The sequence below is a fragment of the Antennarius striatus genome, chromosome 16, assembly GCF_040054535.1.
Source record: "Antennarius striatus isolate MH-2024 chromosome 16, ASM4005453v1, whole genome shotgun sequence".
NCBI classification, from domain to species: domain Eukaryota; kingdom Metazoa; phylum Chordata; class Actinopteri; order Lophiiformes; family Antennariidae; genus Antennarius; species Antennarius striatus.
The window spans coordinates 1,821,572-1,838,236 of record NC_090791.1 but is presented as its reverse complement, the minus strand read 5'-3'; the positions used below and the strand labels follow the sequence as shown (position 1 = coordinate 1,838,236).

The following is a 16,665-nucleotide window of genomic DNA, read 5'->3' as shown; positions in this document are numbered from 1 at the left end:
GTGGTTCCTGGTGGAACTGCACTGCTTCGTCCACCTCGGCTACACTTATAAAGCTTTTAACAAAGCAGCACATTTGAGACTTTCTAGCATCTAAAGTATGTACAACACCCAAATGTAGTGAATTAAAGATAAATGAAGACCGAAGCAAAGTTTATATATTTATTTCCTCATTGCACAGACCTGTTTATATTGTACATTTCTGTTTATTGTGTATTTTAGTGTTAGTGGTGGTGTTTTGCTCATTTCCTGCTCTACATACCTTCAATTGTCCCTTGGGGACAAATAAAGTTTTTTGAGTTGAATTAAATTGAAAGTGGAATAAAGTTTATTTAATGATAGGAATTCTTCTGTCCAAACAACTTCATCTTATTCTGAAAGTTTTCCAACAGGACGTTCTGTAACACAACTCTCTCCTTCACGCCTCGTTCAAACTGTCGGCCCCGCCCCCTGGCGCCTCACCCGGACGCCCGGCTCACCTGGTCCGCACAGGTGCGCCGCGCTGGAGCGGAGCGGAGCAGCGGAGCGTCTTTCTGCCATGGCGGCCTCCCAGCTGAGGTGCATGGACGACGAGCACGTCAACGAGAAGATCCCGGAGTCCCGGCCGGAGTTCTACTACAGCGAGGAGCAGCGCGCCGCGCTGGAGCAGCTGGTGCGTCACGGGGACGGCGCGTTCAAGCTGCGGCTCAAGGAGGACAACGTCAAGGATTTCCTCTGCGCCAAGGAGGTGAAGTTCATCCGGAAAACGTTCCAGGAGTACCACACGGACGGGGGCGACGCGCACGGCGCGCACGACAAGAGCCAGGAGTCCTCCAGCGCGGACTCCGGGGTCCACTCCACCTACTGGCCCCAGATGTCCGACACCGAGGTCCCGTGTCTGGACCTCGGGTGGCCGGGCGGCAGCGGCGTCTACAAGGGGGTGACCCGGGTGTCCGTGTACACCCACCCCCCCAAAGAGCCGGGGCCGCACATCAAGGAGGTGGTGCGGAGGCTCATCCAGGAGGCGCAGAAGGTCAGTAGAAGGAGTTTCCGCTGTTTTATAGGTGACAGAAATATTTAAGCAAGAAAAGATGAATGTAGAAAAAAATTTAAAAAAACCAAACAAACTCAGATTCTTTCCTTCGGGTAAAAAAAATTCCAGAGAATTAATTTGAGAAATGTTTGGAATCTTGTTTGTCCTCCTTTTAAAATTTAAATTGATAAATAAAGAAATTTACATTTAAAGCTTCATAGAAAATGATTGGCTTTTCCAGTTCTTATGATGTCATCATGACATCATCAAATACTGTACTAACAGTTCCTAAAGCCGCTGTGTTGACATCAAAACAATAAAAAAAAATTGGAGATTAAGTCACAAATTATTAATCTGAAAAGACTACTGATTAAATATATTTACAGACAGATCTGATCTAAATCTTGATTTTATCCCTTTAAAGCCTGAACTATTAAATAATTACCAGTAAAAATCTTATTTTCTGGAATATAAAGTCTTAATGGAACCTTGTGACAAATTTGTCAAAAACAATTTTTACATAAATCTGTATATACGCTCTTTAATTTGCATAATTTTTTACTTAATCTGGAATTTTTATCACAAATGCGAAAAAATTAATTAATTTATGATGTAGAAATCTCAAAATCCTGAAAGTCCGGGTAGCTTTAAAGGGTTAAATGTCAACCGGTTTAAACTTGGTGGCCCCAAAAGAGAAAACTCTCCGACTCGTCGTAAAGTCCGGGACCACCTGACCCACGACGGATTTATGGTCCCAACACGCTGAACACGATTGGTAGTTGCTGATCATGTGACTAAAAAGACCCCCCCCCCCGGCTCAGAACAATTACTGTCGTCTCACATCGTGACGGACGGATGAGTCAAACGGAGCGAAACCATCATTTTAAAAAATGCCAACAGGCATCAGGGCGTCCAGGAAGACGAAGACGACACTCTGATTTAAAAAGGCAGAAGAAACGTGTTGGAGGTGAAACATTAAAGACGCTTGGAGCTAATTTCTTCACGGAAAGTGATTCAAATTAAAGATCCCAAGACCCCCCCTGGAGGAGGTTCAAGAGAAAGGGAGCGCCTGTCGTTGTTTGGCGGTCGTGTTGAAACCTGTGCGTGTGAACGTTGTTAGCTTAGAGGGGAATATTTCCCTTAAATTCTGAGCAGGACCTCAGCGCCTCCGGAGATCTGGGTTGCGTTTGACGAAAAGTCCTCTTCTCTGTGCAGTCACTGCTAACGATGCTACCTGATTTAGCCTGAAGCTAAGTCACCCAGCTGTGTGTCAGCACCGGTTAGCAGATAATGACTTGAGTTTGGTGTGAGCTGTTTTGCCCACGCTGCGTCTCCTGTGAGACAAACTGAGGGCTGAGGAAGCCCACGGTGGCGGCGGCGGCGGTGAAGCGTACCGGCGTGTTTTAACAGGCTGAGTCACATTTGCTCCAGGAGCGGTCCGGCGGTTCCAAATGTCAGCTCCAACCGTTTGGTTCATCGCACGCCCACTCAGGCGTTCCCACGCCTGCCTCTGATTGGATGACCTCTGAAGCATGCGATCCGGAGGGGGGGCGGGGGGGTTTCCTAACTAGATGTGGAGGAAATAAAAAAAATGTTGCAGGAACAACAAATCGCTCCCGTTTTAAGCCACGTTTCCGCCACATGGTGCCAGCGCTAGTCGATGCAGCTGGTTGTCATAGCAACAACGCATGAAAGCATCATGTCATCAACGTAACAGGCCTCTTTCGAGATTTGCTTGTCGACCATCGAAGACGAAAACGTATCTTTGCTACGCCGGACGCAGGAGCGTTGCTTCTGTCCTGCTGGACGATGTTCTGGTAACAGGCCGGACCAGTTGTCCCTGGACCCGGTCCCAAACATCCAGAGCTCCGTTTCACTGCCTGGAAAAACAAGTTCCGCTGAAGTTCCAACCGCTGCTTCCTCGCTAACGAAGAGAGCAGTTGGCGTCCCGGTGGCTTCGGTCTGACGGCAGCAGTGGGCGGGGTCAAAAGGTGTTAGCTTTGATGTCACAGGACGCGCTTTTTGCTCCGGGTAAACAAGCAGAAATAGCGTGACGGGAAAAAGAAACGCAGAGACGTTTACTGGTTGAGGCCAAATTTGGAATCTTTCCATATGTAAATTTAATACAATAATTATTATGATAGGTATCACAAATAATAATACATAATATTGATATTGATAGTAATATTTATAATACTGATAATAATAACAATAGTAACCTACAACGTGTGAAGATTTTACCAAAAGAGCGTATTTGAGAGGGAAGTGTACTCTAACAGTAAAGAACAAACACTAACCCCCCCCCCCCCAGGTGGTGGCCATTGTCATGGACATCCTGTCGGACCTGCAGATCCTCCAGGACCTCCTGGACGCCTCGTCCCGCCGGGGGGTGGCGGTCTACGCCGTGCTGGAGGCCAGGGGGGTGCCCCACTTCCTGGACATGTGCACCCGGCTGCAGCTGAACGCTTTACATCTGAGGGTGAGGAGCGAACTGGACAGAGGAGCTCACTATACTCACTATTATACCCACTATACTCACTATTATACCCACTATACTCACTATTATACCCACTATACTCACTATTATACCCACTATACTCACTATTATACCCACTATACTCACTATTATACCCACTATACTCACTATTATACCCACTATACTCACTATTATACCCACTATACTCACTATTATACCCACTATACTCATTATTATACTCACTACTATACTCAATATTATACTCACTGCACCCACTATTATACTCACGATTATACTCACTATACTTACTATTATACTCACTACTATACTCACCACTATACTCAATATTATTCCCACTATACTCACAACTATAATCACTATTATACCCACTATACTCCATATTATAACCACTATACTCAACACTATACCTACTATTATATCCACTATATTCACCACTATGCTCCCTGCTATACCCATTGGACTCAAAGCTACGCTCACTACTATAACCACTACACTCACCACTATATTCACTATTACACCCACTGTACTCACTACTATACACTCTGCTATACCTATTGTACTCACTACTGTACTCACTATACTCACCACTATACTCACTATTACACCCACTATACTCACTACACACTATACTCACTATTACACCCACTATATTCACTAATATACGCACTATATTCACCGCGTGCTCACTATCATACCCATTATACTCACTATTATAACCAGTATACTCACTGCTATACCCACTAAACTGACTGCTATACCCACTATATTCACCATTGTACTCACTGTTATAACCAGTATACTCACTGATATACCCACTATACTTACCGCTGTGGTCGCTATTATACCCACTACACTCACACTATACACACTATTATACTTACTATACTCATCACCATACTCACCACCATACCGACTATACTCACTAGTATAAGATAAGATAAACCTTTAATAGTACCTCATTGGGGAAATTTTTAAAATTACTCACTATTATGCCCAATATACCCCAACCATCTTACTATTATACCCACTATACTCACCACTATATGTAATATCTACGTCTTTAACAAAACATAATTTCCTGCCAGTTTGAAGAATATCTGATGAGTAAATCACTGAGTAAACACTGTGTAAACACTGAGTAAACACTGTGTAAACACTTTACAACATCAGAACTGAATGTACCGTAGACATTTAAGTCCACAAACAGGCTTTAAGATTAAAAACACCCCAGGTAAAAATAAAGACGTTAAAGAACAACCCGTCAGCTTCTTTTGTGACTTTTGAAGATGGTACTTTCCAGCCAGTCAGGTGTGTTAACCGATTTCACCTTTGTCCAAAACCACACCTTAAAGCAGACGGCACCTTTTTTCTGTTAGTAGAAGACATAAAGTCAGACTTTATGGAACAAACATCATGTGGATTAACAGAGCGGTGATTTATTACTGGAAATTCTCCAGTTTGTTCAGACTGACGTCTCCCTGATGAACATCGCTCATAAACTGACGTCTCCGTTCATTTTAATATTTTAAGCCATTCTATGAGCCTGACCGATGGTCCAGGCTCAGAAGAGACTGATCCGGACCGTCCTTCCTGACCGTTCCCAGCCTTATCAGCTGCAGCTCCGGCTCAGCTGAACGGGAACGCTGGACTTCCTGTTGGTCGCCACGGTGTCAGTTGATAAGGCTGTGAAAGGCCTTTTCAGAGTCGTGGCTTCTGTTACTCTAACTGCTTGTAAACCAGCATTCATAGATACAGAGACTGTAACCGGATGCTCCTCCACACCGGGTCGGACCGGCCTCCTCCCAGCCCGCCGTTTACATCTCCTCCTCCTTTCTCCTTCCTTTAGATACACAAAGTGGCTCCAGTTTGGGTTTACCTTTTATTTCTCAGGAGGCATGATGGTCCGGTTTGACTTCGCTCCTCTCGTCTCTGACGCATGGCTGGAGTGCGTTTACTCAGACCCAACCTGTGTGATCTCAAGGCATCTGAATTGTGTAACTAAGCAGGTGTTTCTTTGCAGAACCTCCGTGTGCGAATGGTGAAAGGTGCAGGGCTGGCCCTGTCCTTTGGAAGACTGCCCGGGTCCCAGTGCTCCAAATACATGCTGGTCGACGGGGAGAAAGTCGTGTTCGGGTCGTACAGGTTAGCGTCCGCTTCTGCCCTTCCTCTCAGACTGTTTCTAGTCCCTCTTTTGGACCGGGTGGAAACCAAGACAACAGAACCCGGAGTGGTTTTGGCCAGACCTTCAAAAGGTTTCCTTCCTGAGAGGGGTTCTGACTGTTCTGCCTAAATATTATATAGTTCTGTGGAACGTGACCTTCTTTTCAATGATGTCTCTTTATTTACCCGCCACAGCAGGTCTTGTTCACCTGCAACAAGTCTGTTGCTCAAAAAGCATGAAAATGAAAGCAGGTCTGAGTCACAGTTACAGATCCTGAATGCCGTTGTCATTGGTTACCACTTTGTTTCAGGTCATAAAAATTGAGCAGGACATTTTAAAATGATTTCATTTCTTTCCTGTGAAGCATAAAGCTGGGTTGGGTTCTTAAAAGCTGACCTTAAAGTGTACACACATAAAAATACAGTGAAGAAACGAAAGGGAAGAATCACCAATCTCTTATTGATGACCTCCAGATCAATTATTGTGTTATTTTATCTGCTGCTTGTTTGTATCTGAAGAAATGCTTTAGGGAACTCGACGTCAGGTCGATCAACACAAACTAGTTCGATCGTTTTCCTCTGTGTGACTCAAAAACCAGCTGATGATGAAGATTTACGACACAAGAGGAAAGAGGTTGTTTAGTTCCTGTTTACGATGAGCTCACCTGAGGCCAGGTGACATTCGTCATATGTCAAACATCACATGACGCGTTGGGAGGCTGACCCATATCGGGTGGCTCTGAGTCAGGCAGTAAACATCATCATCAGGCATTGAGGGAACTTTATGAACCCGTCAAGTCAAACATGAACAGATTCATGACCACCGAGGTGCTGACTCAGCCAGGAGTCTTCATTATGTCTCATTACACCTCATTACACCTCATTAAGCCTCATTCATTCAAACTGCATAATGTCAAACGTTTGGATCTCTGGTTTTCGTATTGACTTTGACAGACAGGAAGTCTCTTCTTAGCGCTGCTAAAGTGAACAAAGCAGCTTCTGTTTGGAGTTGACGGGATTTAAAACTCTGATTCCACTCATGTGTGGATCCTGAGTGGTTAGCTTAGCTTCAGGGCTACATCTAACCTGGCTGCATTCACTGGTGACTCGTTTCTACCTGTTGGAGCTGGATGAAGGTGTGTCCTGAGCGAATGACGCGGAAAGGCAGCGAGCTGATAGGATGGAGCAGCTGAGGGCGGGGACGTAAACACTAAACAAACACATTTTATGTTATGTAACTTTTTTTGGTTTATTTGTCACACTGTGCAGTCGTTTACCTGTTGTTTACCTGTTGTTTACCTGTTGGATTTGAGCCGTTTCCAGAGAAACAGCAGGAGCTGGTCTTTCTCCTTTCAGTATTATTGTAGGATGACTAATAAAGCTCCACCAAATTACTGACCATTACTAATGTCCTTGATAATCCTTCATTATTTTGGTCTTTTGTAATCAGTTTATATCAGATTAAACAATTTACACCATTGTAAAACAATATAAACCAGCATAAAGCAGTTTAAACCAGTGTGAAACAATATAAACCAATATAAAACAATACAAATCACTTTAACCAACATTGATGAGCTGATTCATTCATTCATTCACTCCAACCTGTTGATTACCGAAATTTAGAGATCGTGTTGTTTGTTTCTTTATGCTAAGCTATCTGGCTGGCGTTAACTTCATGCTAATGACAGCCACAGAGCATTTGGTGTCAATCTTCTTGTCTGTCAACAAGAACCTGAACAGGTTCGGTTTATTTTATAATGTTTATGTTCAGAGAACTCTGGGTGACCTTAGGACGGACCACAGCTCTGGTTTAATTCTCCTGTCCTCCTCCAGCTTCACCTGGAGCTCCTCCCGGATGGACAGGAACATTATCACCGTGATGTCCGGACAGGTCGTCGACCACTTTGACGTTGAATTCCGGGAACTGTACGCCATGTCCGAACATGTGGACCTCTACAGGGAGTTCAACATCACCAAACCGCCCCTTCCGGCCCCCATCATAAAACCCAAGGTGGAGCCAATCCGGCCCATCCCCGTCTCCACGTCTCGCTTTCAAGTATCCGTCAACGATCAGGTCGAACTGAAGGTACCGGCTCATAAATACCACAACCCCAAGTACTCCTTAGTCTTTGGGAACACTAGGGGCCTGACGGGTTCGCTTCAAGACTTGTCGAGGTTGAATGACTTGCTGGCCAGCGGCCCGATCCACAGCAATGGTTTTCAGAACAGTTTCATCAACGACAGCAGGAAGCACAAGGACAAGTTGGACCAGGTCTCACCCAAAAGTCCGGGTTCACCCTCAGAGGAGGAAGACGAGGACGGAAAAGGAGGCCCGAAGAAGAACCAGACCAGCCCGGCAAAGAAACGCAGCTCCTTCAGGAACTTCTTGAAAGCAAAAGGAACCAGTCGAGTCATTGAGACCATAGAGGAAGGCGTGGTCACTCCTCAGACACCCACTCCTCCCTGTAAAGTTCCCGAGACCAACGGCGTGGTGGTGAACGAGCTGGAAGACTCGTTTGAGATCATCGATTCACCGGGTCCATTGAAACCTAAACCCACGAAGCCATCGAAGGTCATCCAGAGAAGCATGAGTCTGCAGACTATCAACACAGGAGACGAAGACGGTACGGTGACCTCAGTGTGTGAACGGTTGTGTGTGGTTGAACTCTGAACCCTGGATAACACCAGGAAGTAGTTCAAAATATCAAAATGGTCCTTGAAGGTTTAGGGAAGTGAGAAACTGTTAAAAAAAGGAAACATGTTTACGTCAGCTTGACAATCCAAAGCTGTTTAAATCGATCCACTGGACTTTAACAAAGTTTCTTGACGACGTTTCACCTCTCACCCCAAGAGGCTTCTTCAGTTCTGGTGGTGGTTGGGTTAGGGTTGGTCCCAGCTTGTTCTTCTTCATGACTATAGTCAAAACTCATCTGGCTCCTCAACAATCGTTGATGGGGGTGTCAGAGGGGGCCTTTGTTTTCTAATGGTTGTCATTAGCATGAGATGCATCACCTGGGTTAATCTGCTGAGTCGTTCTTTTAGGGAGCTTTGAAAGAACTGAATAAGCCTCCTGAATGAGAGGTGAAACATCTTCAAGAAACGTTCTTAAAGTCCAGTGGATTGATTTAAGCAGCTTTGGATAACCATGACCTGGAGACCTGACAACCCACACAGACACCAGCCAAGACGACGTGACTGTTTTGTTTGCCAAAATGGAACCCTTAGCTGTTATTTTTTAAACATTCATGTCTTTCGTCCAACAGGATCCAGAAGCCGGCGGCGGCACCAAAAGAAGAACTGCATCCAATCCTGAGCGCGACAACAAGACCAACAAAGAACAAGTTTGGACACGTTTCGTATGACCTTCCTGGAAACATAAGGCTCCGCCCCTCCCATTTTACTGCTTCCTGTTTGGGGTGAAAGTACTTTCTGTGCTTAACGTGTGTGGTCAGAGAAGAGACTCGGTTCGACCAATCACAGTTCGTCCAGAAGATCATCAACGCAGCCAAAGTGAGGGAAAGATTTCAAGGCCATAGTTTAGATTTTTACGTTTTTGTTTTTTTTTTAAAAGTAAATTATTCTTCAGTGTTTTTTATTATTTCGACCTTGCATGCTTGAACCTGAAAGCGACAGAGCCTCCAGTGTTGTGACCCGGGTCTCGATTACATCCCACCTGTGAGACGGCTGGTTGCTATGGAGACAGGAAAAGTGATCAGTTGTGCTGGGTGTCGCTTTCAGAAAACAGACGGTAACGGAACGATTGTCGGCGTGTGGTTCAGCAGACGGCTGCTCGTGTTGCGTCGCCGACGCGACCCTGTTGGATGAGTGTGTGTGACGTCACTCAGAGATTAAAATGTGAATCCTTGAGAACTACTTGAGATGCAAATCATGAACACGTTTGTAGCAGAATTGGAATAAAAGATGTGAAGACAGGAGATTTAGTGGTTCTTCTTGATCTCCGGTGGTCGACAGGCAGCATCACGATAAATAATCTTAAATAAGATTATTAATCTGGAACTAGATCAGGTGTAGCAGAACATGCTTGTGTATTAAGACACTGGTGCCCTGAAAGTGACACCGGTAACGGTTGTTTTTCTACTTCCTGTTCTACAGGAAGTAGAATTTTATTTAGCAAAAAGCATAGAATCAGTCTGATTCTAATTTCCTCAATTAAAATCAAATCCGGGTGTCACGTGACCTGAGGGGTTACACCCTTAGTGCTGCTACTGGGCTGATATCTGAGCATCAGCTGTGAGGCTGTGGCGCCACCTGCTGGTGAAAGACCCACCAACAGCTTCATGGGTTTATTTACAGGCAGTTTGACAAAGTTATTAAATTATACAAACACTTTAATGAAATATACTCAGAATATGAAAAACAGTTCAAAAGTTATTTTAAAGCATGAAGAAATATTTTAGCTTCTTTGTTTTAAACTTAATTATTTTTAATATTTAAAGTGCCCCTCGTCCCAGCAGCAGCGGGACTGTAATGAGTTTTATTTTTGTAATAAAATACAGATGCATCCATGACGCGTCTCGGGTCCAAACACACGTGTTACGAGGAGTTCCTGATGATCTTCTTCTTTCGTAAGGAAACCAGATCACAAAACGGGTTCTTGGTGATGCTGGACCTGAAGGGGGGGAGGGGGGGTCCATAATGAGAATGACATCATTAAACTGAGGATCTCTTGAGCTGGGAGCATTTCTGCAGCTTTACTGCAGCTTGGATTGACAGGTAGTCCTCAACATATGAACACAATGGGTTCAGAAAGGTTGTTCATAGGTTGAAATGTTCATCAGTCGTTTTTTTTATTAAGGACAAGCAACCCCCCCAGTGGCAAGAAGTGGTCAGATATGGCAGTGTATGTTTGTATCTCCAAATGTTCGTAAGTCGAGGACGACCCGTATTTACATTATTGAATATTGCGATGTATTTTTAATTCAATCTACCACAGTTTCTCTGAATAATCTTCACACAACGGAAGATCTGATGAAGGTCGTTCATCCCTCACTCCCCATTCAAACTGTCTAGCCTTTATGTAACTGCACAAAGTCACAGTTTAAAGAGCTGTCAGAGATGTTCCTCTGCAAAATCATCCCAACGCCACGTCCAGGTTTAAACACAAAGCAAAACCTCTGCTTGCAAACACGCCTTCTTGTGATCACGGCTTGCTGAGGCCTGCCCGGCGCCTCCAGCAACACCCACCTGATGGCGTCGATCCAGCCGTCCCGTTCTTCGGCGGCGGCGGCGCTGAGCTTATAGGACCGGTGTTTGCCCTGAACCACCCTGCCTTTGTTCTCCGTCTTGCAGGCCTTGATCTTTAGTCCTCCGGGGTTATATAACTCCAGACAATACTGTTCAAACACACGAGCAGAATTCATGCAGCGACGATAATGTGTTCATTCGCTGCTTTGTTTGCACAGCGAGCCTTCTGATAGCCGGTGACTCACTGTTTTCATCCATTCAGCAGCTGCCCTGTGATTCACCGATCTAATGTCTGTGACGGAGCTCAAAGCTCCTTCAGATGGGATGGAGAAGAGGAAACAATACTCAACTGGTTTGCCGGTATCGTGCAGCTTCCTGACACTCAGGTCCTCCAGGGGAATAATCCCGATCGGGTCTTTATCCTGCAGGAGAAATAATAGAAAGTGTTCCCACGGAAACTTTAACTACACGACCCAATGTGGACGGAAAGTCTGGGAAAGTGAGGCAAAACGATGAGTCACCGTTTTCCTAAACCACAGAAGAAGACGGGGACTAATTTTAAATGTAAAACAAGACAAAAGTTCACGTAATTTCAGAGTCTTCGTTTTATCTCTTATTGCATGTTATTTGCAACTTTTTTTTTTTTTAAATGTGGTGATGTTAGCATTTTAAAGTCAGATTTACTTTCCGCCACCGGAAGGGAAGTTGGACATTTATTACGGCGTCAAAGAATTTCGGGTTCTTACTGTGGTGAATTCAAAGTAGTACAGACAGTTGTCAGTCAGAATGAACCACCTCCTCTTCCAGGTTTTAACACGACCTCCTGGGGAGACAAACACTTCCTGTTTGGTTGTGATGGACGGCCTGCAGGTGTTTATGTTTTTTCCCATCATCTCACCCATTTTAAGGAGCCAGCCTTCCCTGTCTGGGTTGAAGAAGGTCAGCGTGAGGTCGTTCCCATCATCCTCTGGGATTTTAAATGGCTCACTGCGAATGCTTGTGTATAGTTTCTGGAAGAGAAACACCAATGTAATGATGTCTGTTTTTAGAAGTTTGATTTACCCTCTGTTTCCACTTTAATGGAAGAAATCAAACTTTCTTTCCTTCTGTTCAAGCTCCAAGTTGTGACATAGTAGAACAGTAAGTACAGTAAGTAGAACCTCGAGATACGAGTTGTTTGAGATACAAGCCGTTGCTCTGTCCATATGTTTGATCGATATACGAGCAAAAATCTGAGATACAAGCTTCAAGACACCACCGCTAGTTGGCGGATGGATACAACATCAGCTGAGGCTGTATCTCGTTCTTTACCACGTGTTGGCGGATGGATACAACATCAGCTGAGGCTGTATCTCGTTCTTTACCACGTGTTGGTGGATGGATACAACATCAGCTGAGGCTGTATCTCGTTCTCGTTGGTGGAGTAAAGACGTACGTAGCTCGTGAGTTCTCGTGACTTTTGCGGTTTTTTTTCATTCTTTATCAATGCTTATGTAACATATATAATTAATTATACACAGGTGAAGTCTGCATGTCTATTGGTAGATGCATTTTTTTTGTAATTTAGGGAATTTTAGGATTTTTTTTTTACATGACTGGAACAGATTAAAATGATTTTAGTTATTTTGTTAGACTTGCGAACTCAGTCAGGGAATGGATTCAACTCGCATCTCGAGGTTCTACTGTACATGCTCTGATTTGTGATTGGTGGGGACATGAGACGAGCATTCATGCTGGTGTGGATTAGCGGACCGTTAGCAGCTCGGCGGGCAGGTCCTCCCCGTGGTTGATTCCTCTATTCATGGACACGAATCTCTGCAGACTGGGTTTGTCTTTCACGTTGGGGTTGTGGAGACTCGTGTTGAGCATGATGACGGCGAACGACAGGATGTAGCACGTGTCTGCTCCACCAAACAGAGTATTACTATATTTAGTGGATTAGACTCATCAGAGAAGGACAGACAATGAGTTTCTGCAGCATTACCAAAAAAGAAAAGTTCAAGTTTGCCTGTGAAACTTTTAATTGAACCGTCTGAGACGGCGAATCAGGCGAGACAAAGCCCCTTTGTGTTCCTACCTGCGGATTGGAAGACCCCCGGGTTACAGTCGCAGTAGCGAGTCGCAAATGCCTCCATCATCCTGTCAATCTTCTGAGCTTCTCCTGGGAGACGAAAGCTCCACAGAAACTGCCTGCAAGACACGAACAAGAAGATTCCTGCATTGCCGCAAAAACAAGATTAGAGTTTTTAAAAAAGCTGCTGCAACATTTCCCGACGACGGAAGTTATTTTTGTCGTGCAAACCTCAGCGCCTGCACCAGATTCAGGTCTGAAAACTCATGGAGGCCGACGAAGGCTTTCAGGATCTCCAGGTGCAGTTCCTCCCTGTGTGAAAGTCAAGACGTCCTAAGTAATTAAAACGATGTAAGACACTATATTTCAGTTGCGTATCAATATACCGTTTGCCCAAGAAGTTGCCGATGGCGGTTTTGTCCAGTCCTTCTTCCTTGTAGAGGAACTCGGCCACTGACTCTGCTCGCCGCTCAAGCAGCGTGTTTTCAACCAGGTAATTAATGCCCTGGTGAGAAAGAGGAGAGGACTGAGATCTGTGAGGATGTAATCTGGCCTGAAATACTTTATTGAGTGTTGATTAGAATTCTGACGACTTCTGCGGTTTGAGAAAAGTCATATCACACACCAAGAGTTTTCTCCTCTTGACTCACTCTTCGTCGGAGCACAAAGGGCGAGCGAACAATCCTGCCTCGATCTGAAAGCGTGTTGGGAGCCAGATGCTCGGAGCACGACCTATCTTCATTGAGCGTTCGCTCGCCTTCAAACCAGTTACAGCCAAAGGCCTCCTCGAAAGAAGTCTTCAAACTATTCGTCGTCTTGGGTCGTTAGGGGCGAGTTCAGAGCGGGGAACAAGCAACAAAAAGACGAAGGTCGCTGTGGTGAAGTGACGCCTCTGCCCCGCTTCAGGGAACAGGATGTGGGTTTTCTTGCTCTTTATATGAGTTTGCATTCAACACATGCACACACACACACACACACACACACACACACACACACACACACATACCTGACATCCACATCCGCCCTGAGCTTCATCTTTGACGTCAAGTCTATTGACCTAAAGATCCTGAAGAGTCCTTTGGATGGAGTTCTAAAGCCTTCAGTTGAAGTATCATTATCACCAAGGAAATATTCCACAAGCGAAAGTCCTGACTGATGCATAAAATTGTTCCTTATCAGCGTTTTACCAACATACATTCCTGCAACATGGGATGTTTTAGAATTAATATTGATGTTGCAGTTTTGTCCTGTCGGTGTTTAAATATCAGCTTTAATTTCTACTGGGAATTTGATTAACTTGGCGTGTTTGTAGAATCTAAGCTAACGTTTCCATGATGTTTCATATAAACTAATTCTTGCTTCCATTGTGGAAAATGTGAGGTTTTATTTATGACTCGGATGCACAGTGGCAACGGTTAGCCAGTTATCTAGTTAGCTAGATAACTTTAAACCAACACTGAACAATAAATATACATTTAAAAACTCACCTTTGTGGGGTCCATGTTAAATTTCTTCTTGCCTCGTAAGAAACTTCTTGCAGTTTTGCTGCAAAAACAAAATCAAACAGTTCAATAATGTTCAATGCTGAACACAGTTATCTACATTCAGATGTGTGTGTTATGTATCATGAAGTTTGAGAAGAAAGTTAGTCCAATTTTTATACACAACGTTAGCAGCAACTGCAGTGTTAGTGTAGTGCATTGTGCTGGTGCTATGGTTGAATGTCATAATGAGGTAACATTTGAAAAAACTAATCTTAACTGCCACGATAAACAGTTGCTCGTTTGGTTTTACTTTAAAGGAATCAATAAAGAGATGAAATAGTTCCCTGGAGGTGATGGATAAACTGTTTAACCACAGAAGTTAGCTAAAAGCGGTAAAATCTTTAAAATCGCTTAAGGAGACAAACTGTTGAAATAGATAGCTAAACTGACCACCTGTTGGACAATTTAGCTAAAATGATAACCCTTTGAACCAGTTAGTTAGGTCCTGGTTTTTTGGGGCTGTGTTGCTATGACATCATCAGCCTGAGAAGCAACTATAGACCGTTAAAAACTCTGACTCAAGCACATGAAACCCACAGCAACTGGCCGTTATACTCAAGGAGGCACAAGAGTCGGAACGGAATTAGTGTCCACTAAATTAGAAGAAGAGCGCTGACTCAGAAAGGAGCTGCTCTTACTCACTCCTGCTCCTTCGTTTCAAGGCTGTGGATTTGTGGAATGGCGTGACGGATCTCCAGCCTCAGCTTCTAGGGGGGAGTGGAAACATAAATTGAGGTTTGTTGTTACATCGTCGACAGACTCAGTGACACCTGATTCACGTGTCCCTCAATCACAAGTCAACTTCGTCCTTCGTTTCTCGATTAAAAAGACTGAAGAGCCTTTGTGTGCTGTGTCAAAAGCTTCTTGGAGGCTGCCGGCTGTGGGCGCACAATAAAGAGTAATGAGGGTTTTAATGCGAGACCTTGTATTGATTTATTCAGCACAGTACCTGGTTATCATCCAGCAGCTCAAAGTCGTGCATCTTGGTGGTTTTTCCCTGCCTGCTCTTACCTGGGGGGAGTTTCTCTGGAGCTGTGGGGCAACAACAAGCATTAGCACCACCACAAATACAATTCTAGACGACGGCATCCACCAGGTGAATCATCTAGCAGACATGCACCTGCGTCCTGTCGCAGACCAGCAAGAACCACAACCTTTGCTTATCAGAAGCGGCCAATGACAGACTGGAAATAGTAGCTTCTACCTTTATTTGGTGAAGCAGGTTAAATCTGAGCACTTTCTGATGACTCAAGGACGTTTTATATAATCTTATATAAGGTTCAGTTGTGTCTTGAGTAATAAATGTCATATTTAAGTTATATATAATTGTCCTTATATATCTATATTTTCTTATCAAGGTAAAACAAGACACTCATTATATTTGAAAAATCTACGAGACGACTACTTAAATTCACAGAAATCATTACCACCCTGGAGAATCTCACGTCGGCCTTCGCGTCTGTCCTTCAGTAGCACTTTCCTCTACTAAAGCAGATTAATGATCAAGACTCAACGCGTACCTCTACCCCAGAGGAAGCTGTCTTTTCTGCGTATGGCCATGTTGTCAGCAGTTCTCAGTGTTCTCAGGAAACAAATGTCTGAGTGAAGGGAAAAAAAGCGGTCACTGGAGGGTGTGTTTTAGTCTACAGAGATACGCTGATGACTTAAAATACTAGTCTTGCAGATTCAATACCGCAGAACTATCACTATTAAACCCAAAAAGGCATCAGGACAGGTGGTTTGAGTTGTACTGCAAAGGCAAAACTGGTTAATTCTATTATATACAATAGGAACATCCTTTGTTTTTTATGAAGCATCAGGTGTTATTTATTTGTAGTCGTGAGGCCCCATCTAGTGGGGTTACCTGTCACAGTTTTTATTATCCCTTGCTGACCTGTAGGACAAGGAAGGTTGGGTTACCTTCCAAGAAAATATCACTGTCTCCAGCAAGTTATGAGGTCAAACAATTTGTTGTAGTCCACCATCAACCGTCCACAATGTTCAGGTCTTCAATGTAGCAATAAAAACACTGTTTGGAACATTTTTTTAATCAAGCCCAGGTCTTCCTGGTCTCAATCCTAATAGTCTAACCTGAATCCATTCAGGGTTGTCGTACCATTGGGTGTCATAGGCGGCCATTGCTTTTAGAGGTTCGTCACATTCCTTCATCATCTTC

The 16,665-nt window shown here is 44.2% G+C and overlaps 2 protein-coding genes across 6 annotated transcripts; one reads left to right on the top strand and one right to left on the bottom strand.

Annotated features, from left to right (window-relative positions):
• Positions 1-430: 430 nt before the first annotated feature.
• fam83fa (family with sequence similarity 83 member Fa) lies at positions 431-9,604 on the top strand. 2 transcript variants are annotated; one of them, XM_068337514.1, is made up of 5 exons: positions 431-1,009; positions 3,321-3,488; positions 5,527-5,648; positions 7,503-8,293; positions 8,933-9,604. In XM_068337514.1, exons 1-5 carry the CDS (start codon positions 536-538, stop codon positions 8,980-8,982), a joined length of 1,605 nt encoding a protein of 534 aa, XP_068193615.1. In that variant the 5' UTR covers positions 431-535; the 3' UTR covers positions 8,983-9,604. The 2 variants fall into 2 exon arrangements, with proteins under 2 accessions (XP_068193615.1, XP_068193617.1); XM_068337516.1 differs by lacking the exon at positions 3,321-3,488.
• Positions 9,605-9,988: 384 nt separating this feature from the next.
• LOC137610273 (cytohesin-4-like) lies at positions 9,989-16,633 on the bottom strand. Of its 4 annotated transcripts, XM_068337807.1 has the most exons (14): positions 16,606-16,633; positions 16,010-16,087; positions 15,439-15,521; positions 15,132-15,196; positions 14,433-14,490; positions 13,332-13,450; positions 13,177-13,257; positions 12,952-13,064; positions 12,627-12,775; positions 11,773-11,884; positions 11,621-11,697; positions 11,225-11,296; positions 10,875-11,023; positions 9,994-10,299 (listed from the first exon to the last, which is right to left on the bottom strand). In XM_068337807.1, the coding sequence occupies exons 1-14, from the start codon at positions 16,616-16,618 to the stop codon at positions 10,224-10,226; spliced, it is 1,245 nt and encodes a 414-aa protein (XP_068193908.1). In that variant the 5' UTR covers positions 16,619-16,633; the 3' UTR covers positions 9,994-10,223. The 4 variants fall into 4 exon arrangements, with proteins under 4 accessions (XP_068193911.1, XP_068193910.1, XP_068193909.1 ...); XM_068337810.1 differs by lacking the exon at positions 16,606-16,633 and having other exon boundaries at positions 9,989-10,299; positions 11,120-11,296; positions 15,132-15,193; positions 15,920-16,016; XM_068337809.1 differs by lacking the exon at positions 16,606-16,633 and having other exon boundaries at positions 9,990-10,299; positions 11,120-11,296; positions 15,920-16,015.
• Positions 16,634-16,665: the final 32 nt, after the last annotated feature.

Bases quoted from the DNA above. Each gene is read 5' to 3' on its own strand.
- fam83fa (XM_068337514.1), top strand. From the start codon at position 536: ATGGCGGCCTCCCAGCTGAGGTGCATGGACGACGAGCACGTCAACGAG. The intron at 1,010-3,320 runs GTCAGTAGAAGG...CCCCCCCCCCAG, and splicing joins TCATCCAGGAGGCGCAGAAG to GTGGTGGCCATTGTCATGGA. The intron at 5,649-7,502 runs GTTAGCGTCCGC...GTCCTCCTCCAG, and splicing joins GTCGTGTTCGGGTCGTACAG to CTTCACCTGGAGCTCCTCCC.
- LOC137610273 (XM_068337807.1), bottom strand. The intron at 11,297-11,620 runs GTAAGAACCCGA...TTTCTCCTGCAG, and splicing joins ACTACTTTGAATTCACCACA to GATAAAGACCCGATCGGGAT. The intron at 11,024-11,224 runs GTTGAGTATTGT...GTGTTTGAACAG, and splicing joins TGCACGATACCGGCAAACCA to TATTGTCTGGAGTTATATAA.